At 42.0% G+C, this 23287-nt stretch overlaps 1 protein-coding gene across 1 annotated transcript in view; it reads right to left on the reverse strand.

Annotated features, from left to right (window-relative positions):
• Positions 1–957: 957 nt before the first annotated feature.
• Positions 958–23287, reverse strand: part of DDAH1 (dimethylarginine dimethylaminohydrolase 1) — a 629612-nt gene continuing 607282 nt past the window's right edge. The window contains exon 6 of the mRNA XM_086954084.1: positions 958–3167. Coding sequence (XP_086810210.1) covers positions 3051–3167 — 117 coding nt within the window. The 3' untranslated portion in view covers positions 958–3050. The remainder of the gene's footprint in view (positions 3168–23287) is intronic.

Consider the following 23287-nt stretch of genomic DNA (forward strand, 5'->3'; position numbering starts at 1 on the left):
GGAAAATATTTGGATGTGAGCTTTAGAAAAAGTATTGATGGGTTTGTAATGCATGTGCCATGGCATTTTTTCTCATTAACGACACCTGCTACCCGTAGAGTTTAAATGTATTCTCAGCCTTTCTTCTCCTGTTGGAATTTTCAAAGAACTATAGGCTGAAATGCAATTTTTCACTATGCTTCACCAAATCTGCATTCATTGTATTCAGCTTCGCAAATAGACTAGTTTTATTAATATCTCGTAGGCAGTGGTTTAATGGTAGACTGTCTTTGATTATAAGGCTGCAGTCTGATTAGTATGCTTCTTGTTGTTGAAAGTCGCTAGCCTACTTGGCATGCATGTAATATAAAAATAAAAGAACACTTTTCAAAACGTAGTCTTATACAGAGCTACGTAGGAAAAGATGCATCACTTCAGCTTTGTATGAAACAAAATTGTTTCTTAATAGAAGACATAATCCATTTTAAACAAATTGGTCAATTGTGTTCGCTCAATAATATCCTCAATACATAACACTGTAATGATTGAGGTTACTGACTTTATGTAAAAAAATATTCATAGAGGGCAACAATAGCCTATTTATTTTTTCAAAATCTTCTGTATGCTTCTCTGTTCTCTATTAGGTGTTCTACACAATGACTAAGTTAATTCAATCTCAGCCCCCCAAAAACATCTATTACAAACATGAAGGTCAAAGCATCATTGCAAGTACAATATAACAAACAATAAAGCATGCAATTACAAAAATGAAAATATGAGGGTTTGGGCCACGGCTAGATTAAAAAAGAAATTTGTGTGTCAGCATTAAGGTTAGGCTAGGGTGATGATCACGCTCAGAGTTGGGGTTACGTTAGGATCTAGTAAGGATTATTGTTGGGTATATGTTGTGGTGTTTGGTGTTAGAATCAGATTTAGGATCAGGTTATAGATTAGGATCGATTACAGATTATTGTATTCTTTTTCTGAAATAATTATAACTGTAGTCAGGGGCATGTTCCTACGAGTTTATTAGTTTATAATTTCGACCTTTTATTATAAATGGGATGGCCTTTTCTATGTACAGTGTGAACATTAAAATAGTTTGCAATGTAGTTTTTGCCACAAGTTGAAATTTCTGTGCAAAACCGGCTGGTTGCTAAGTCATGAATGCCGTGTACACTTAAAGACCAACATGCAAAGTCTCACTGAGTTTACGGGAATCACACTGATTCGTCTCCTTATGCGCAAACCAGAAATTCACCCCAACGCACTATAAAAACCAAAATAATCACTGAAACTTCACCCAACATGCAACCATTGGGATATCAATATTTTTTTAAGTGGTTAACATATCAGAGGTTTGGGGCTTGTGAAAAGCAATGCCTCACCAAAGCCGTAAGTATTATGGAAGAATACTGTACACCTGCATGAAAGTGATAATGCTAATACTGGTTATAAAACTGACACTAGGGTGAATACAATAGATATGTTCAGCACGGAGTCTCCTTAGACCCAGGACTATACCCTGAATACTGTGGCCCGATTCACACAGGTAAAGTTAGACCAAAAGGCTCACTTAGACCAACCGTCTAACTTTACTAATTTATTGTATTCACAAAGGTAAGTTACTACTAGTAAATTTAAACTAGAAAAGTAAAGTTGCTAGTAGTACAATTACTAGTAGTATAGTTACTAGTAGTAAAGCTATTAGTAGTAACTTACCTTTGTGAATACCGAAAAGTAGTAAAGTTACATTTTTGGTCTAAGTTAGACCTTTGGTCTACATTTACCTTTGTGAATCGAGCCCTTAGACTTCAGGTCTGAATTTAGACTTTCAGGTGTAAAGTAAGACTTCAGGTGTAAAGGTAGACTTAAGGTGTAAAGTTAGACAGTATGTCTAAACTTAGACTTCAGGTCTAAAATTAGACTTCAGGTCCAAGTTTACCTTTGTGGATCGGGCCCTTAATCTTCAGGACTAAACTTAGACTTCAGGTCTAAAGTTAAACATTAAGCATAAACATAGGGCCTGATTCACAAATGTAACGTTAGACTAAAAGTCTAACTTAGACAAAAAGTCTAGCTATACTAATTTTCGGTATTCACAAATGTAAGTTATAACTAGTAACTTCACTAGTAGTAACTTTACTAGTTGTACGTTTACAAGCATTCCACCATTTTACTTCATAATGGTGGATGATGCACAAGTCTTAGGCGATTCTTCGACACTTAGGAGCAGATTTATTAATTTCTCACACAACGCACGGCAGCAAGCAAAGCTACGGTGCTGCGTTGAATGAAATTGAGATGACAGAAATGTGCCAAATCCACTAAGATATGGTGCATTTCTATTGTCTCCTAGTGCTAGCACATTGTGTGCTTCCTAGCCTTAATGCAGGAACCTTTGCACCGTGATGCAAAGGCGCCAGCATTGCAGGCAGGATTGTTTTTGTGCAGGAAGGAGTACCTTCCTGCACAAGATAATCTATAAAGGCAGAATTCAGCAAACATAGAAAAAGATAATAACAAGGAGATATAAAGATATTTCTCCTTGCCACATCTGCTTCAGGAAGGCGTAGCTTTTTGACACATTCCCAGGTTTACTGGCTTTAGTAAATCTGTGAATGCTGGAAAATAAAATCCACAAGTGGATGCATGAGAACACCACTGCTCCACCCATAGAACACCTTCCTAATGCCTTTTGGCACAAACTCACACAAAGCCGCTCAAATCTGAATTGTGTGGCTTTGTAAATCACAAATAACATTTTGTGCTGTGGCTGCGCCAAAGAAGTGGACATCCACAATGCAAATTATTAGTAAATGTGCCCCTTAGACTGGGTATTCTGCATCAAATTCTGGAGGGTTTATGGTGCCACATCTCCTGAGTAAGAGTACATATGCTTGTAATAATATTTTCTGACACACAATTAGAGCCTGGACCTATATTGTATATAGAAAGACTTGAAGCACAGTGGTAGATTGTCAACTATTCATTGCAATTGCAACTGGTAGCCACAGATTCTGCAGCCTTGCATGTATTTATTGCCAGTTACAGAGGGCAATTCTGCAAACTCATAGGCCAGACGTTTTATTAATCAGAACAGAGCAGCAGGTAAGTAAGCCGTCCACTTTATCCAGCTCTGTTGCAGCCACAGGAATCAGCATGTAGTCTTTCAGTTTTTCAAAAATCTAGAAAACAAAAACAGTTGACATCATGTTATCCCCATCAAGTATATTTCGCACCAAAGAGTATGTTATTATAATAAGCAAGATTTTTATCTGAAAAGGATCCATTACACAACATATTGAGAAACCAGCACTAAAAAAGTATTTTATACAAATCAAGTAAAGTTACATTTCTGAAGCATAATATAAACAGACTGACATCCACAAGACACTGTTTGAGTAAGATTTGTATCCCTTTTGATTTTTCGAACTTCATACTGCAAGTGTTAATACAGGCTCTAGAATGTAAGAATTTTCAAAATAAGAAACAATGCCTTAGAAATGTAATATGCTCATATCATCAGTGCATGACAAGTGTGAGATAACCAATCACTTTTATCATGCATCCTCCACGTTTATCTGCCTGGAGTGGATTTTTTAAGTGGGGGTGCTGCTCAATAACTTCACCTCAGTAAAGGCAGGGGGTATTTTCTACAGTGTTTCATTTAAAACACAAAAGTGATACCAGAAGAAAAGCCTTTGAAGGACCTCTGAACTACTCATTCTCCATCTAAATTCTCTCAGGTTTTATGGGTGTGATGGGGCACTTTCCACATCCAAAAATCCAGAGACACTACTGAAGTGAATATGCATACACGTCTTAGTACTGCCAAAGTGTTTATTTAACAAGCCCAAGTCACGTCTACTCCCACAAGGGCTCAAAGATCAACAGCCAAGCCTAGAATCCCATGATTTCAATGGGCAATCTTTGACATTACATCACCACACTTCTCCCGTTTTTCCAACAAAATACAGTTTTTAATATAAAATAAACAACTTGTACTTCTCTATCTAAATACATCCTTTTAACTGTGCCCTACTAGAAAGCACCGATATATAATGCATAATAACACTGCACCCTACATATACCCCTGTAAAAAACTACTGAAAAAGGGAGGAGAGGGTGTAAAAGAAACATAAACTACATACATCTATATATATATATGTCTATACAAAACAGTATCTCGATGTTACTGTGAGAGCATAAATCACTTACTAACAAAGTCTTGCCATTGTTTGTGCATCCCTATAGCAAGAACTTCTTTTCACACAGTTGTCCATTCGCTTTCAAAGGTATAAAGGAGGAAACAGTTATCCTCTGCTTTGGCCAACCTGACTCTACCAGTTGTAAGACTTCTTTTAACACTGCATATTCATCAACAACTCTTTCGCAATCCTTTTCCTACTTACAGATACCTACATCTCTATTGTGTGCTTTAAAATACTTGTCTCTTTCAGACACTCCCACTCATAATCACCAGAATCTTCACTGAGTAACCTCAAAAGGCAGTCTGCTCTGCTACTTTTCCCCTAGGAATACATCGCACTGAAAATGTGAATTCTAACAGTCTAGCAGATAATCTGCCAATCCTAGCAGTTAAGCATTTCAACGTTCTTTCGGACAAAATATCTACCAAGGGACAATTAATACAAATGGCCTTCCCCAAAGATACAATCTTAAATTATCCACACACAGGCTAGAAGTTCCTTTTCTATAGCTGAGTTTTGGCATTCCACCTGATTTAAAGTCCTACAAGCAAAACCTACTGGGTTTTCATGATTGCCATTCAGCGGGGTCAATGCTGCTCCCAATCCATAATCACATGCATCCACTGTGGCAATTGTTTTTATGCTTTCTACAAATGATTGCAGTATATGTACTGTAACTATCACCTGTTTGATTCTTTCAAAAGTGTTCTGGCATTGCTCAGACCATACAAACTCCACACCCCTTTTCAACAATACTGCAAAGCTCTTCATGACATTCGCAAAGTTTTTCATAGACTTTGCATAGAACTCGCAGAGTCCTAGAAAAGATAGCAACTGCTCTCAATGTTTTGGAGCTGGGGCATCTGCTATACTCTTAACCAGACTAGGTCTGGGTTTTGCCCCATGTTCCGATAAAACATGTCCAAGATATTCAAGCTTCCTTGTCTTAAATATGCACTTCTCTTTCCGCAGGGTAGCCCCTTTTCTCTAACACTCCCAAAACTTCACAAAAAATACAATAATGTTCCCATTTACTAAACCCTAGACTCTTGCCTCATAATACGTTGCTGGGCCTTTAGTTGGCTTTGTATTTTTACCCATAACTTTGCTTGGGGTGGTCCTAAGAGGATGGGACCACCACAATATTCGAGCATGATATGCTCTTTCTTTGCAAGGCACATGCTTGGTCCTCCCCCTGGGTTAGGGGGACGGGCAAAAATCATCACCTCTCTCATTGAATGATATTTTTCAAAGCTCAGTTTTGTGAATTGGTTAAATGCTTTGTAGCATGTAAAGGTACAATTGTTTTGTCAATGGAATTTGGATGCAGTAGTTCATTCCAGAATTTTTGCAAAAACTCAGTTGTCCTGTATTAATGAAAGTTTTAAACAGAAAGCACACATACCTGTAGTCAAAATAAAAAATAATTACCTTTGCATGCTAATATACATATAACCATCTCATGAAAATATAGAAAGCAGTGTCTTTAAATAAACATTAAATAAGAACACATCATGCTTAAATGATTCAGTGGTGGTCCTATCCTCCTAGGACCACCCCAAGCACAGGTATGGGTAAAAATACCATCCCAAACAAAGGCCCTGCAAAGCATTATGGGACGATATTCTACAGTGCAGTGAATATTATAGTATCCAATATCAACATTCCTCAAGGGGTAGGCTCTGGGGCTCAGCTGAGAGCTAATACTATAATATTCACTAAACTCTTGAATCTTACCCCATAATGCTTTTCTGGGCCTTTGGATGGCATTGTATGTTTGCCCATAACATTGCTTGGGGTGGTCCTAGGAGGATGGGACCACCACCAAATTGTTCAGCATGATATGCTCTTTGTGTTCAAGGCATCTGCTTGCCCTCCCCCTAGGTAAGGGGTGACCCCAAAACTATCACCTCTCTCATTGCCTGATGTTTTTCAAAGTTTACTTTAGTGAATTGGTTATATGCTTTTTAGCATGTAAAGGTAACGTTAATTTACCAAAGGGTTGTGGGTACAGTAAATAACTCCATTGTGTAACAGAGTGGGAATTCTTGTATGAATTCCGTGTTTTTAATGAAATACGTAGTTATCAAATCTCCGCAACTTCCGCTAGCGGAGTAGAATTCATTGCTCAGGTTTAATACACATATACATATATACATTCATACTTATGAACACACACACACACACACACACACACACACACACACATATATATATATATATATATATATATATATATATATATATATATATATATATATATATATGTATATATATATATTCTTCGGTTTGTCTCCTTGACACATACATACACATATGTGTGTGTGTATATATATATATATATATATATATATATATATATATATAAATATATATATATATATATATATATATATATATATATTCTTCGGTTTGTCTCCTTGACACATACATACACATATGTGTGTGTGTATATATATATATATTCACAGAAAAAACCATAGGTTATAGTGGATATATAGTTAGGAATTTGCATTTACAAAACCTTGAAAATTCAATGAAAAAACCATTGGTTTTAGGCCATATATAGTTAGGGATTTGCATTTACAAAACCTTATTTTACTCGCATAAAACCATTGAAATTCCATATATAGTTATAAGCGCTAACTATATATCGCGCACCCGCAATCCACTGCTGATGATGTCACATATTACATCATTCATGACATGGTTAGTGACATCACTGATGACATCACTGATGACATCTCAAATGACATCATCCAGTAACTGTATGTTTCTGTAAAGTTAAAATATCTCTTACATATTGAAGAATGAGTGGATATATAAGTGTCTGGATGAAGGATTTAGTAGGTGCATGACTGACTATATGAGTGAGTGATTAAATGTGTCTCACTGAGTGCATGGGTTAATGACTAAACTGTCTCAATTTGTGCATCATTATGTCTGTTGTTCTGTAAACTGTTCCATGTGTTGATAAGTAGCTATATGAGTAACTATATGGGTTATTGATTGGTTGCCCAAGTATTTGTATGGGATACTGAGTGAGTGTGTGTGGGTAGCTGGGAGGTGTGTGACTCTGTGCATAGATGTGTGAGCAGTTGATTCACTAGATGTATGGTTTCAAAAGTGCATGTGGAAACAGCTGTATGGGCGGTTGACTGTGTGCATGAGTGTATTGGTGAGTGAATGGATATCTCAGTGCTACATGTCAAAGTAAGTACATATGTAAAACACAGTACATGTGAGAGTTGACATATATAAATAACTGTGCATAAGAGCCAGTGAATGTGTGAGTGGCTGTATGGATCATTGTGAACTTGTATCAGGGATTGTATAAGAGAGTAAATATGTGTTAGTATATGTTTGAATAAGTAAAGTTTGTATAACTGTATATTTGAGGAAATGGAGGTGTGATTGATTCTTTGCATGACTGACTAGGTGTGTGAGTAACTCCATGGATGAGTGACAGTCTGTGAGTGTCTGTTTACACTGATTGTATCTAAGGTTATATTAGAGTCTGAAGAGGTTCATCGTATTATCACATGAATGATATCATCAGTGATGTTATCAGTCATGTCAAATGAGATGTTTTCAGTGATGTCATCAGTGATGTCATTTGAGATGTCATCAGTGATGTCATCAGTGATGTCACTAACCATGTCATGAATGATGTAATATGTGACATCATCAGCAGTGGATTGCGGGTGCGCGATATATAGTTAGCGCTTATAACTATATATGGAATTTCAATGGTTTTATGCGAGTAAAATAAGGTTTTGTAAATGCAAATCCCTAACTATATATGGCCTAAAACCAATGGTTTTTTCATTGAATTTTCAAGGTTTTGTAAATGCAAATTCCTAACTATATATCCACTATAACCTATGTTTTTTTCTGTGAATTTCATTGGTTTTTTAATAGCAAATATGAAAAGCTTAAAAATGTCAAGTACGTGATAAATAAAAACATTTTCGTATTTATGCACGCTGATGTGCTTTGAACGCTGCACCCCCCCCCCCTCCCCTCTTTTGTCTTAGTAGTACTCTCTCTTTGCAGATACTGAAGGGTAGTTAACGCAGGCCTTTACCCCCGTTGTAATCCGTCGTGGCTGCTTGTCTCTCCATTTGATTGATTGTTGTCCAAGCATTTACTGTTTTACAATTGGTTCTCTTTGGATCATTCTCTATTTACAAACAAGCACAAAGTCGCAATACTCTGTTTAGTCTTTGCAGATAGTGAAAAATCGTGTAAAAAAAATCAAAGTAATCGAGCAAAATCAGTAGGCCACTAATTGGATCTCTTTTTGACCTCGCTAAAATAGAAATATTAGGAACAACCCTTCATGAGAAATACAAAAATAGTGAGATGAACTGAGCTCCACACCATGAGGGCTGCAAGACAGCTCGGCTCCGTCACCCACCCCGCCCAAAATAACGACAAACCCTATGCAAATATTAAAAATATAGACAACACACCAGCAAAGAAACAGGGTAAAACATTTTATTAAAAAACTATTTACATAACGTTGGTTTATAAGATGATGTCAGTAGTGGACCGATGTGTGAATAGATCGAAAGCAGCACAAGGCTCCAAGATCCGGATGGCAAGCTCCTGGATGTTGGGTGCCATAGTTTAGAGTTCTGAATTTGAGCCTTTTTCAATGTCTGTGCTTTGTTGAATCAAATTTGCGGCTTGACACAAAGCTGACTCAAGCGTTGCTACTGATGCTATGCAGACCAAAACTGGTTTTCAGTTTGTACATTTTTCTAGATTTTTAATCCAAGTTTGGTTGACTTTGTAGAACGATGGCTTCAAATTTTCAACATACGGTGTGGTGGCGCTGACTGGGAGGGGGCGCTTCGCTCCTGCCCCCTCCCCAAGTAAGATTTTCATACGTGAAAGTACGTTAATGGTTTTGGTCCCTGAGATGCTTCGATGTCACTGCCATTCTCAAATAGCATAAGTTCTGGATGTTGGGTGCCATAGTTAAGAGTTCTGAGCAGCGCTTGTAACACTGTCTGAAGCTTATTTCCACCTACTGCAGCTTCACTATTCTCAAAGTAAGTGAGTGTCGTTTGTGGACCTGACAGCATTAGAAAACAATGTGATATGTTACCTTCCTAAACAGCTTGACGGAGGCCCCTGAGGGGCGGTGTGATGGCCATGGACTCGGAGAAGACGCTTGGCTCCGACACCCTCCCCAAGTCTTATAGCACTGGTGTAGCCTGAGATCGCCCCCGACATAGGCGGCCGGCTCCCGGGATCCGGCGGAACTTTTTGCCTTTTGATGACTCTTCAATTCTGAACCTTGTCCCATCTAGCTGAGTTGCGCCCACTCTTGCGGCTACAGCGTCTTGCCCACCATCCAGCTGAATTACGCCCACTCTTGCGGTGCAGCGATAGGCGGCTGCCACAGGACTCTCAAAATGGCGGCCGGCTCTTCGGTTTTGGGCCTGGTCCACTAAAATGGCCCTGGGACACCTTTGAACTCGGACGCTTCCCTGATAGGGCTTGGGTCCCATTCTCGAAAAGCCTCTCCTCAGCCGTGAAGATTCTACAAAAGTCTTGGGGGCCTCCGACTCCCGCAGGCTTCTGGTGGGGAGCGGCTGCCATGATTGCTCGTGGAATGGCCACGACGGAGCTACGAGATGGTAGTGGTCTCATGCTGACGCCAGCTTTAGTCTGAAACATCCAGAAACACTGTAGACTACCAATTCGATCAGTTCCGGTAGCGCCCCAACATGACCCGGAAGAGAAGAACTTGCCCTCCCCTCTTTGACTGATGGTTCTTGTTGCCTGTCCCCTCTGTTGTCATTTAACAGAACTTTTTGGACTGCTGAAAGGAGTTGTGTTCCGAACGCTGGTTGGTGGAGACATTTTGACTATATTCTTGACCTACGTTGTCGCGTAATGCGTTATATGACACGCCGCGTTACCGCACCCGGAAGTGATCCGAGGCGCGGCGCGCAGCGCGTAACGTCAGCATAACAGGACATGTGACTTGTTAATAAAACTTTTCATTGATTCATTTTACTTTTGTTAATTTAATGATGAAAAGCTTGGTCATATGACCTAAACATTACGCTTTTTATTGTTTTCGAACAATATATTTTTTTCAAACATATGTTATAATATTCCAGGCTAATGTACTTTCCCGGAAAATTTACAACTATCTTGTAAGTAAAATATATTCCTTTTTCGAGAAAAAGGGCGTTTCTTCCTTCCATGACGGAGCCGTTGAGTAAAAGAGATTCGGCCTGCTATCTTAGTCGCCGATACGCCTGATTATCAGATTCTTATCGATCACTTTATATTGCAGACATGAAAAACACAACTGCCCTTAAGCATTTATCTTTACTGCGTTCCTACATATTATACCTTTTATCCGTCATGTAATTGGACTGCTTTATTTCACTTGCCTTTACTGATTCGAAAACAGTGACTAAAAGTAAAAACTTTACCAATGTAAATACTACTACCGTGTTTTGTTTTAAAAACCTTTATTGGGAAAATGTCAGTATACAAATACGGGCCTATAACCACGTGGGCCGGCCACGGAGCAAACTGTATTCGTATATGATGAGGAGACATTTACACTGTAGAGGAACGTAACGAGCGGGCCATTAGGTTGCAAGAACAAAGGTGTCTAACAGTTGTGGAATCGGTGGACGTACATTTTGTAATTAAAATACGACACGGCCACTTACAATAACATTTTCTAGATATACATTTGCGGGCAAGGAGTTACGAGTCCCATTTATACCGGCGCCATTTTGGGCGAGGCCGGGCAGGTCCAAGATATAGTCAAAATGTCTCCACCAACCATCGGCCAGACCAGAACCCCTTTCGTCCCTTTATGCTACAAGATGGTGTCTTCCATTCAGAAAATATTGTTGGCAGCATTTTGAAAGGAAACAGAAACAGCCATTGTCCTAGTGAATTTCACATTGTTACATTTAGGAAGAATGTTGAAGAGTAGTATGTGGAAAATCTGAAGCCATTTTTCTACAAACTCTCAATCAGACTTGGATGGAAAAAAAAATCCTGAAGAATGTACAAACTGAAAACCAATTTTTGTCTGTATAGCATCAACAGTAACGCTTGAGTCAGCTTTGTGTCAAGCCGCCATTTTCATTCAATCAATAGCGTCCCCCTGCACACATTCAGGGACCTGGTCGTGTCTTCAGATGAAACGGATTGTAGGAAAAGAAGCAGAAAGGAAAAGGCAAAAAGTTCCGCCGGACCTCGGGAGCCGGCCGCCTATGTCATGTGCCACCTTTGGCCACACCAGGGCAATAGTGAAGCTGCAGCAGGTGCAAATAAGCTTCAGACAGTCTTACAAGCACTGCTCAGAAATCTCAACTGAGGCACTCAACATCCAGGACTTGCCATTCGGATCTTGGCGCCTTGTGCTGGTTCCGACCTATTCACACATCAGTCCACTACTGACATCACCTCATAAGCCAACGGGGCACCCCACGCCGACTTTCGGCGCAGCATTGTAGGATGGCCACACCAGTGCGGCCACTTGCTGGACACCACCTCGGTGCCATCCGGATCTCGGCGCGTTCGAGTCACTGTGCCGGAAGAGTGACCGGAACTCAGCTGAACACGCCGTCTTTCGGCGCAGCATTGTAGGATGGCCACACCAGTACGGCAATTTGCTGGACACCACCTCGGTGCCATCCGGATCTCGGCGCGTTCGAGTCACTGTACCGCAAGAGTGACCGCAACTCAGCTGGACACGCCATCTTTCGGCGCAGCATTGTAGGATGGCCACACCAGTGCGGCAATTTGCTGGACACCACCTCGGTGCCATCCGGATCTCGGCGCGTTCGAGTCACTGTACCGCAACAGTGACCGCAACTCAGCTGGACACGCCGTCTTTCGGCGCAGCATTGTAGGATGGCCACACCAGTGCGGCAATTTGCTGGACACCACCTCGGTGCCATCCGGATCTCGGCGCGTTGTGCTGCCTTCGGCCTATTCGCACATCGGTCCGCTACTGATGCCGCCTCACGTGCCAACGGATTTTCTACGCTTTTTGTAGCCCTATGCCGCATAACAGGTCATGTGACTTGTTTATAAAACTTTTCATTGGTTCATTTTACTTTTGGTTTCCTAAAGATGGAAGGCTTGGTCATATGACCTAAAAATAACACTTTTCATTGGTTTAGAACATTTTTTTTTCCCAAACGATGAAAGCCCCACCTTGTTTCTGGATCATTCAGACTGAAGCTGGCGTCAGCATGAGAGCACCACCATCTCGTGGCTCCGTCGTGGTCATTCCGCGAGCAATCATGGCAGCCGCTCCCCACCGGAAGCCTGCGGGAGTCGGGGGCCCCCAAGACTTTTGTAGAATCTTCACGGCTGAGGGGACGCTTTTCGAGAATGGAGCCCAAGCCCTAGCAGGCAAGCGTCCGAGTTCCAAGGTGTCCCAGGGCCATTTCAGTGGACCAGGCCCAAAACCGAGGAGCCATCCGCCATTTTAAGAGCCATGTGGCAGCCGCCTATCGCTGCACTGCAAGAGTGGGAGCAACTCAACAACATGGTGAGCGAGACGCTGTAGCCGCAAGAGCGGGCGCAACTCAGCTAGATGGCCGCCACCTGGGGAGGCCCGTTCACGCCGCCTCCCCCACCCCCGGGCCGCCGCACGCCAATTTTCGGAGCAGCATTGTAGGATACCAAAACCAGTGCGGCAGTTTACTGAACATCACCTGGGTGCCTGTCGTACATGTTGTGTCAGCCATGTGACACTGGACACAGTCCCATCAACATCTCAACGCGTTCTGCTGCCTTGGGACTATTCGCACAACAGACCGCTACTGACGAGGCCTCCCCCCGCACCACCCGGGACGCCCCACGCTGTTTTTCTGTGCTGCATTGTAGGATCCCAAAACCAGTGCGGCACCCAGGCGACATCACCTGGGTGCCGTCCAGAACTCTGCACGTTGTGCTGCCTTGGGACTATTCGCACAAAAGACAGCTTCTAACCATTGTTGCTTTTTGTGTTGAAAAATGTTTAAATGTTTTTAGTTTTTGTTCCGTTCGTTATAGTTAATAGTTAATAAAGTTTTATAATCTTACTTTGTTGGAGTGTTATCTATTTTTTTAAAAACGGGTGAATGGGGCCTTGAATCGGGTTATTGTCATGTGTGGGCTTTGGAAGTGTGCTGCTGCAGGATCGGACATTTCAAACTCAAATGCACGTTCTTTTTCTTACCTTTCCGAAGCATGGAGCGCAATAGCAGGCAGAGAAAGGGTGATGCACGTGTTGAACACTACCTGACCTGGCAAGTTGCTGGCAGTGCCCCCCCGCCCGCTCCTAAAAGAGGGCACACACACACCGCCGCCCCGAGTACTTCACAAATCTTTAAAAGACCATGCGCTTGTTCATGAGGCTTAAATGGTTTATCACCTCTTCTAGAACCCCTGCATCAACCCTCTGACGTTTCCTGGAAAAATTACCATGTAACACAATACCAAGCCCTGTCAGCTGAAACCCCCAAGGAATCGTGGGGCATATTATCAAGGGGGTTTATCTCCGCTTTTTTGGCTTTAAAAGCCATGAAAGCGGAGATAAAATTATCTCCCTATTACCAAGCTGTCGCTAACACCAGTTAGTGACAGCTAAAAGGAGATAGCGACCATCTTGGGCCCCGCTTTGCATGTCAGTGATACTTATCACTAATGACATGCAAAGTGGCGTACCAAGATGTTAGCGACTGGAAACAGTCCCTAACATCGCTATCTTCTATTACCAACTTTTGGAGATATTCACGCTAAGCGCGAATATCTCCAAAATCTAACACCTGCCCTGAGCAGTTCTTAGCCATGTTATCCAATGGGAGGTGGATAACATGGCTAAGAGCATTTGCTCGATAATACATGAATATCGCTGACTTTTCTGCGATAATAGCAAGGTTTATCTGCGATAAAAATCGCCGATGTGCGGCGATAATTTTTGTCTCTAAACAAGTTAGAGACAAAAATTATCGCTAGTTGTTCGTAATATGCCCCCGGGTTTTTGCTTGCAGAAATCGGGAGGCGGGAGACTAGCACTGAAATCAGTAGTCACACGCCTGAATCAGGAGGGTTGGCATGTCTGAATTCTCTACAGCTGGGGCCATAAACTACATCCGCAGGGGTAGGTGATAGCCTGGGACCAGCCTGGCATCTAAAATGGCTGCCGTGCACGACAAAATTGTGGCATTGGAAAAAAGGCAAGATGGCGCAGCCGCTGGAAGAGATGTATCAACATATATGAGCCTCCTCAGCCACCCTCAGGAAACATAGGGGATTAGGATACGTCTCCCGCACCCCCTTATACCTAGTAATTTAATTAACGAAACACAAAATGGCGAATTCCCGTTTCGCTACCAGTTTGCGGCCCAGTTCGCGGCCCGTGAAGCGCTTCTACCGTGAAAAATCATTTTTTTTTTCTTTTCCCCACGGGACCCTTTAATAACCCCAACAACATTCCTAGGGGGTCAAGAGGGGGATACCTTGCCCCCTTTCAATAAATTCCCCCTTAGTTTTTCACCTCTTCTTCTCTCTCGATCCTACCGAGAGACAAGATGGCGGCCGCTCCGGACTGTCACGCAGCAAAATAAAAAAAAGCTCACGCACAGCCGCTGGAAGAGATGTATCAACATATATCAGCCTCCTCAGCCACCCTCAGGAAACATAGGGGATTAGGATACGTCTCCCGCACCCCCTTATACCTAGTAATTTAATTAACGAAGCACAAAATGGCGAATTCCCGTTTCGCTACCAGTTTGCGGCCCAGTTCGCGGCCCGTGAAGCGCTTCTACCGTGAAAAATCATTTTTTTTTCCTTTTCCCCACGGGACCCTTTAATAACCCCAACAACATTCCTAGGGGGTCAAGAGGGGGATACCTTGCCCCCTTTCATTAAATTCCCCTTTCGTTTTTCACCTCTTCTTCTCTCTCGATCCTACCGAGAGACAAGATGGCGGCCGCTCCGGACTGTTTAGAATGTTGACAGACACCGGAGAGCCAATCAGCTTTCTGCGCGCAAAGTTCCGATAAGCGAAAAGTAAGCGGACCGGATCGCTGCCCGGAGCGCTGTTACAGATATATATCTTGATTTAAACGTTAATTTCTCAAAATCCACTGAAGCACATATATTGAGACCTAGCAAAGGCACATCGGGCTACCAGTCCCTACAATTTTGCCAAGTTTCGTGCAAATCCATTCAGCCGTTCGAGCTAAAAGTGAGGCCAAAGGCCCCATGGAAAAATGAATGGGAAAAACGCGTTTTGGGACCCCCCTTTTTTCTCGGCCCCCCCTTGACGAAACCCCACCAAATTTTCAGGGGCTGCTCAGAAACAAAATGTGCCATTTTCCTGAAAATTTCAGCCGATTCCGTCCACAAACGCCAAAGTTATTAGACATAGAATTTTCAAAAATCCCATAGGGAATTAATCCTAACTATATATACCTACTGGCGATAGCCAGTAGGTAATATATATATATTCACTCAAAAAAACATAGTTTTCAGGCCTTATATAGTTAGAAATTAGCATTTTAAAAACCATTGAAATTGCTCCTATATAGTTGTACTAACTATATTTCGCGCACCCGCAATCCACTGCTGATGATGTCACATATTACATCATTCATGACATGGTCAGTGACATCACTGATGACATCACTGATGACATCTCAAATGAAATCACTGATGACATCACTGATGACATCTCATTTGACATCACTGGTAAAGTAGTTAACTTGCAATCTGATAGACGCAAAAGCAATACTCCCAGTAGGACCTTTGAGGAAAATGCCCATTTGGGTATCATTATGAATTATCCCATGGCATGAAATCCTTAATGAGTTATGCTATATGCTATGACCTTATGCCGAGTTAAGATTGTCCATATAACGACAAACACAATTTACCCAAAAGGAAGCTCTTTGTGGCGATCTGCATTGCCCACTAGGGCAGTTTTATATGCCGCATAATCTTGTATATATGTATATATTTGTATATGTGTACATTTATCTATTGATATGCATTTGGGCAGAAATTGGACACAGGTCGTGAATATTTTCAATCGTGTGTTTAGCTCGGCAAGATAAAGACAAAATTAGTCTAAAACCATGTGGCTTGAAGGCTCGACATAGCAATGGCAGGAGTGACAATTATTGCAATTGGGCGCTTCATGGTAATTTATGTAAATATTGTAGATAGAATTATTTGCGATATTTAATTCTGAATTGAATAAGGGACAATGTATTAATACAATTAATTTGTGGAATTGATGCATTACGAAGGATTGAATATTGCACAAGTCTAAATTGTAATATAGTCTTTTTTCACTATCTACACTTGGGTGGTAGTCACATGACACAGAAATTGAATTATTTTTAAATGGCGTTTTTGTGAAGCTCACTTGTCGGTGAGCAGGGAGCCAAGAGCTCCAAAAAGCGTTCGACAGAAGCCAATTAAAAGATTCTGAATACACCCCACATGGCGTCGTCCTTTCCTGCCGGGAAACGCTGTATATATATATATACCTATATATATATATATATATTCAATGAAAAAAACATTGGTTATAGAACATATATAGTTAGGAATTTGCATTTACAAAACCTTATTTTACTCGCATAAAACCATTGAAATTCCATATATAGTTAGATGCGCTAACTATATATCGCGCACCCGCAATCCACTGCTGATGATGTCACAAATTACATCATTCATGACATGGTCAGTGACATCACTGATGACATCACTGATGACATCTCAAATGACATCACTGATGACATCACTGATGACAACACCCAGTGACTGTATGTTTCTGTAAAGTTAAAATATGTCTCACATATTGAAGAATGAGTGGATGTATAAATGTCTGGATGAAGGATTTAGTAGGTGCATGACTGATTGTATGAGGGAGTGATTAAATGTGTCTCACTGAGTGCATGGGTTAGTGATTAAACTGTATTAATTTGTGCATCATTATATCTGTTGTTCTGTAAAGTGCTGCATGTGTTGATCAGTAGCTATATGAGTAACTATATGGGTTATTGATTGGTTGCCCAAATATTTGAATGGGAGAGTGAGTGTGTGTGTGAGTGGCTGGGAGGTGTGTGACTCTGTGCATAGATGTGTGAACAGCTGATTCACTAGATGTATGGGTTCAAAACTGCATGTGGAAACAACTGTATGGGTGGTTGACTGTGTGTATGAGTGTATTGGTGAGTGAATGGATATCTCAGTGCTACATGTCAAAGTAAGTACACATGTAAAACACAGTACATGTGAGAGTTGACATATATAAATAACTGTGCATAAGAGCCAGTGAATGTGTGAGTGGCTGTATGGATCATTGTGAACTTGTATCAGGGATTGTATAAGAGAGAAAATATGTGTTAGTATATATTTGAATAAGTAAAGTTTGTATAACTGTATAGTTCAGGAAATGGAGGTGTGATTGATTGTTTGCATGACTGACTAGTTGTGTGAGTAACTCCATGGATGAGTGACAGTCTGTGAGTGTCTGTTTACACTGATTGTATCTAAGGTTATATTAGAGTCTGAAGAGGTTCATTGTATTATCACATGAATGATATCATGAGTGATGTCACCAGTGATGTCATTTGAGATATCATCAGTGATGTCATTTGATATGTCATCAGTGATGTCATCAGTGATGTCATTTGAGATGTCATCAGTGATGTCATCAGTGATGTCACTGACCATGTCATGAATGATGTAATATGTGACATCATCAGCAGTGGATTGCGGGTGCGCGATATATAGTTAGCGCATCTAACTATATATGGAATTTCAATGGTTTTATGCGAGTAAAATAAGGTTTTGTAAATGCAAATTCCTAACTATATATGTTCTATAACCAATGGTTTTTTCATTGAATTTTCAAGGTTTTGTAAATGCAAATTCCTAACTATATATGGACTATAACCTATGGTTTTTTCTGTGAATTTCAATGGTTTTTTTAATAGCAAATATCAAAAGCTGTCAAATGTGAAGTACGTGATAGGTAAAAACGTTTTCGTGTTTATGCACGCTGATGTGCTTTGAACGCTGCCCCCCCCTCCCTTCTTTTCTCTTAGTAGTACTCTCTCTTTGCAGATAGTGAACGGTAGTTAACGCAGACCTTTACCCCCGTTGTAATCCATCGTACCTGCTTGTCTCTCCATGTGATTGATTGTTATCCAAGCATTTACTGTTTTAGAATTGGTTCTCTTTGGATCATTCTCTATTTACAAACAAGCACAAAGTCGCAATACTCTGTTTAGTCTTTGCAGATAGTGAAAAATCGTGTAAAAAAATAAAAGTAATCGAGCAAAATCAGTAGACCACTAATTCGATCTCTTTTTGACCTCGGTAAAATACAAACATTAGGAACAACCCTTCATGAGAAATACGAAAATAGTGAAATGAACTGAGCTCCACACCATGAGGGCTGCAAGACAGCTCGACTCCGCCACCCACCCCGCCCAAAATAACGACAAACCCTATGCAAATATTATAAATATAGACAACACACCAGCAAAGAAACAGGGTAAAACATTTTATTAAATAACTATTTACATAACTATTTTATACTTTTTATTGCCCGATCCGGCTAGCTCAATCGATCGAGCATGAAACTCATGCACTGATAGCAAGCATTGAGAGTTTGTAGAACGATGGCTTCAGATTTTCCACATACGGTGTAGTAGCGCGAACTGGGAGGGGGCGTTTGGATCCTGCCCCTTCCCCAAATAAGATTTTCATACGTGAATGTTCGTTCATGCTTTTTGTCCCTGAGTTGCTTCAATGTCACTGCCTTACACAAATGGCATAAGTCCTGGATGTTGAGTGCCATACTTCAGAGTTCTAAGCAGCGCTTGTAACACTGTTTAAACCTTATTTGCACCTGCTGCAGCTTCACTATTCAAAGTAAGTGGGGTCCGTTTGTGGACCTGACTGCATTGGAAAACAATGTGATACGGTGCCTCCCTAAACCGCTTGACGGAGGCCCCCGAGGGGCGGTGAGATGGCGCGGACTGAGAGGGGGCGCTTGGCCCCTGCCCCCTCCCCAAGTCGTGTTGCCCTGGTGTGGCCTGAGATCGCCCCCGACATAGGCGGCCGGCTCCCGGGGTCCGGCGGAATTTTTTCCCTTTTGATGACTCTTCCATTCTGGACCTTGTCCCACAATCCGTTTGACCTGAAGACACGCTGTAGTGGGGCGCCCCTTTACCGTTTTAGTTGCCATTCCGCCCGCTTTTGGTACTCTGTGCCTCTTCCGCCATTCAGCTGTTTACCGCCCGCTCTTGCGACTACAGCGTCTCGCTCACCATGTAGTTGAGTTGCTCCCGCTCTTAAAATTTAACCGAACTTTTTGGACTGCTGAAAGCGGTTGTATTCCGACCGCTGGTTGGTGGAGACATTTTGACTATATTTTGGACCTGCGTTCTCGCGTAATGCGTCATATGACGCGCCGCGTTAGCGCACCCGGAAGTGCTCCGGTGCGCAAGGCACAGCTTCCCGGAAACGATCCAGAGCGCGCCGCGCACCGCGTAACGTAAGCATAACAGGTCATGTGACTTGTTAATAAAACTTTTCATTGGTTCATTTTACTTTTGTTTTCCTAACGATGTAAGACTAGGTCATGCGACCTAAAAATAACACTTTTCATTGGATTAAAACATTTTTTTTCCCAAACGATGAAAGCCCCACCTTGTTTCTGGATGTTTCAGACTGAAGCTGGCGTCACCATGAGAGCACCACCATCTCGTAGCTCCGTCGTGGCCATTCCGCAAGCAATCATGGCAGCCGCTCCCCACCGGAAGCCTGCGGGAGTCGAGGGCCCCCAAGACTTTTGTACAATCTTCAAGGCTGAGGGGACGCTTTCGAGAATGGAACCCAAGCCCTGGCAGACAAGCGTCCGAGTTCCAAGGTGTCCCAGGGCCATTTTACTGGACCAGGCCCAAATCCGAAGAGCCGGCCGCCATTTTAAGAGTCCTGTGGCAGCCGCCTATCGCTGCACCGCAAGAGTGGGAGCAACTCAACTACATGGTGAGCGAGACGCTGTAGCCGTAAAAGCGGGCGGTAAACAGCTGAATGGCGGAAAAGGCACAGTGTAGCAAAAGCGGGCGGAATGGCGAAACGATAAAGGGGCGCCCCACTACAGCAGACGAGCCTCCGCCATGTGCTTCAAAACTGCATACGTATCTCGTGATATCAAGGTTGGGCAATCAGTACACAACAAGCAGTTACGAGTCCCATTTACACCGGCGCATTTTTGGGCGCGGCCGGGCAGGTCCAGGATCTAGTCAAACATAACAAATGTAGCTGACGTCTCTGAAGCAGTTGACGCACAGCAGGACATAGCAAATAAACATGAAGTCTCTAAAGCTGTTAACTCACTGCAGGACAAAACAAGTGAACCTGAAACCTCTGGAATAATTGTCGCTCAAAAGAACAACACACAAAACTCTATAGAGCCTGAAGAAAGAAAAACAAAAGGGCACTGTAGTTTCAGACACACTTAACACTAATGACTAAACAAAGATATTGTCTGTTTATGAAGCAGTTATCATGTTCACAGAATTGACAAAGAAGTGTGCAGACACCAATGCTATTAAGAAACACAAGGAAATCCCTAACGCATCAGCATTCTCGGAAGAGGTTGACACAGATAACATCTTAAGGAACAAAAAAAGACAAAATAAGGATGAGGAAGTTATCACTTTAGTTTTTCTCATCAGCTAGCGACAGCAAGAAACATATTGTAATGGAGATTAGAGAGGCTACGGATGGATAAATAAATTATCAAAAGAAATAGCGACTCCCCCCTTTAGCAAATTAGCTAAATCTTTGCGTAATTTGGACATTAAAGTTATATTATTGTTGTTGTTGTTGTTATGGTTATAGTTTCCTTTTAAGTATAATTCACCAATAGTTTTGTTTGTAGATGTTTTCCCATTAACAATCCCAGTTCCATCACCCGCCCAGGATATCACCACTGTTCCCCATGTCATAAAACCTTAGGATGTTCAATAACTGAAACAGCTAATATGGGTTTACTTACAGGGGACATCTTTTGTTCTGTTTTGTAAAGTAAAACTATTGTGAACGCAAGTATTATACATAGTAAGTGTTTAATATAGCATTTGTCAGTCATTGATTAAGCAGCTAGGACCTGTTCACTCTTGACACCCCAGGTGCTGTGTATGTTGCACTATAGTGCTGCATCGGGAATACGGACAACTCTATTGATGTTGATTTTTCATTATTGATTATTGTAAAGAAATGGCGACTCCCCCCTTTAGCAGATTAGCTAAATGTTTGCGTAATTTAGGCATAAAAGTTATATTATTGTTGTTGTTGTTGTTGTTATTGTTATAGTTCTAGTTAATTTCCATTCAGAGTGTCCTACACAGCACCACTCTAGGTAAACACTACTTTATGTAAAACCTGGGACATAGCACTCATTGAAACTATAGTTGGTCACCATGGGGTTTAAAGAAGGGATGGTTCTTCACCTGGGTGCCTTCCACAACTCAGCACGTTGTGCTGCCTTGGGACTATTCGCACAAAAGACAGCTTCTGACCATTGTTGTTTTTTTTAATCAAAAAATGTTTAAATATATTTACAGTTTTTGTTGCGTTCGTTATATTTAAAAGTTAATAAAGTTTTATAATCCAACTGTCTTGGAGTACTATATATTTTTTTAAAATCGGGTGAATGGGGCCTTGAATCGGGTTATTGTCATGTGTGGGCTTTGCAAGTGTACTGCTACAGGATCGGACATTTCAAACTCAAATGCACGTTCTTTTTCTTACCTTTCCGAAGCATGGAGCGCAATAGCAGGCAGAGAAAGGGTGATGCACGTGTTGAACACTGCCTGGCCTGGCAAGTTGCTGGCAGTGCCCCCCCCGCCCGCTCTTGAAAGAGGGCACACACACACCGCCGCCCCGAGTACTTCACAAATCTTTAAAAGACCATGCGCTTGTTCATGAGGCTTAAATGGTTTATCACCCCTTCTAGAACCCCTGCATCGACCCTCTGACGTTTCCTGGAAGAATTAGCACGTAACACAATACCAAACCCTGTCAGCTGAAACCCCCGAGGAATCGTGGGGCATATTATCAAGGGGGTTTATTTCCGCTTTTTTGGCTTTAAAAGCCAAAAAAAGGAGATAAAATTATCTCCCTATTACCAAGCTGTCGCTAACACCAGTTAGTGACAGCTAAAAGGAGATAGCGACCATCTTGGGCCCCGCTTTGCATGTCAGTGATATTTATCACTAATGACATGCAAAGTGGGCGTGCCAAGATGTTAGCGACTGGAAACAGTCCCTAACCATCGCTATCTCCTATTACCAACTTTTGGAGATATTTGCGCTAAGCGCGAATATATCCAAAAGCTAACACCTGCCCTGAGCAGTTTTTAGCCATGTTATCCAATGGGAGGTGGATAACATGGCTAAGAGCATTTGCTGGATAATGCATGAATATCGCTGACTTTTCAGCGATATTCATGCATTGCGGCCGTTTTTTATTGCATTTGCGATAAACCTTGCTAATAGCAAGGTTTATCTGCGATAAAAATCGCCGATGAGCGGCGATAATTTTTGTCTCTAAACAAGTTAGAGACAAAAAATTATCGCTAGTTGTTGGTAATATGCCCCCGGGTTTTTGCTTGCAGGAATCGGGAGGCGGGAGACTAGCACTGAAATCAGTAGTCTCACGCCTAAATCGGGAGGGTTGGCATGTCTGGATTCTCTACAGCTGGGGCCATAAACTACATCCGCAGGGCTAGGTGATAGCCTGGGTCCGGCCTGGACAATCGGACACAGAGGAAGAGGAGTGTCAGAGGGTGCGATAGTGAATAGGGTGAAAGGGAGGTGTCGGGCGGGCACAGAGTGTGATTCTCAGGGAAGAGCAGCGCAGATGGGGGGAAGTATATGGCCGATGCATGAGAGAGAGAGCGGGGGTGACCAGTGCGTGGGGGAGATGCTTCCGAGGGTGGGGAGCTGTGCTGAGAATCGACGGCGTGCAGAGAGTGGGTCTGGTCAAGGCATCTAAAATGGCTGCCGTGCACGACA

Source organism: Lissotriton vulgaris, chromosome 1_1 (genome assembly GCF_964263255.1).
Source record: "Lissotriton vulgaris chromosome 1_1, aLisVul1.2, whole genome shotgun sequence".
NCBI lineage: Eukaryota > Metazoa > Chordata > Amphibia > Caudata > Salamandridae > Lissotriton > Lissotriton vulgaris.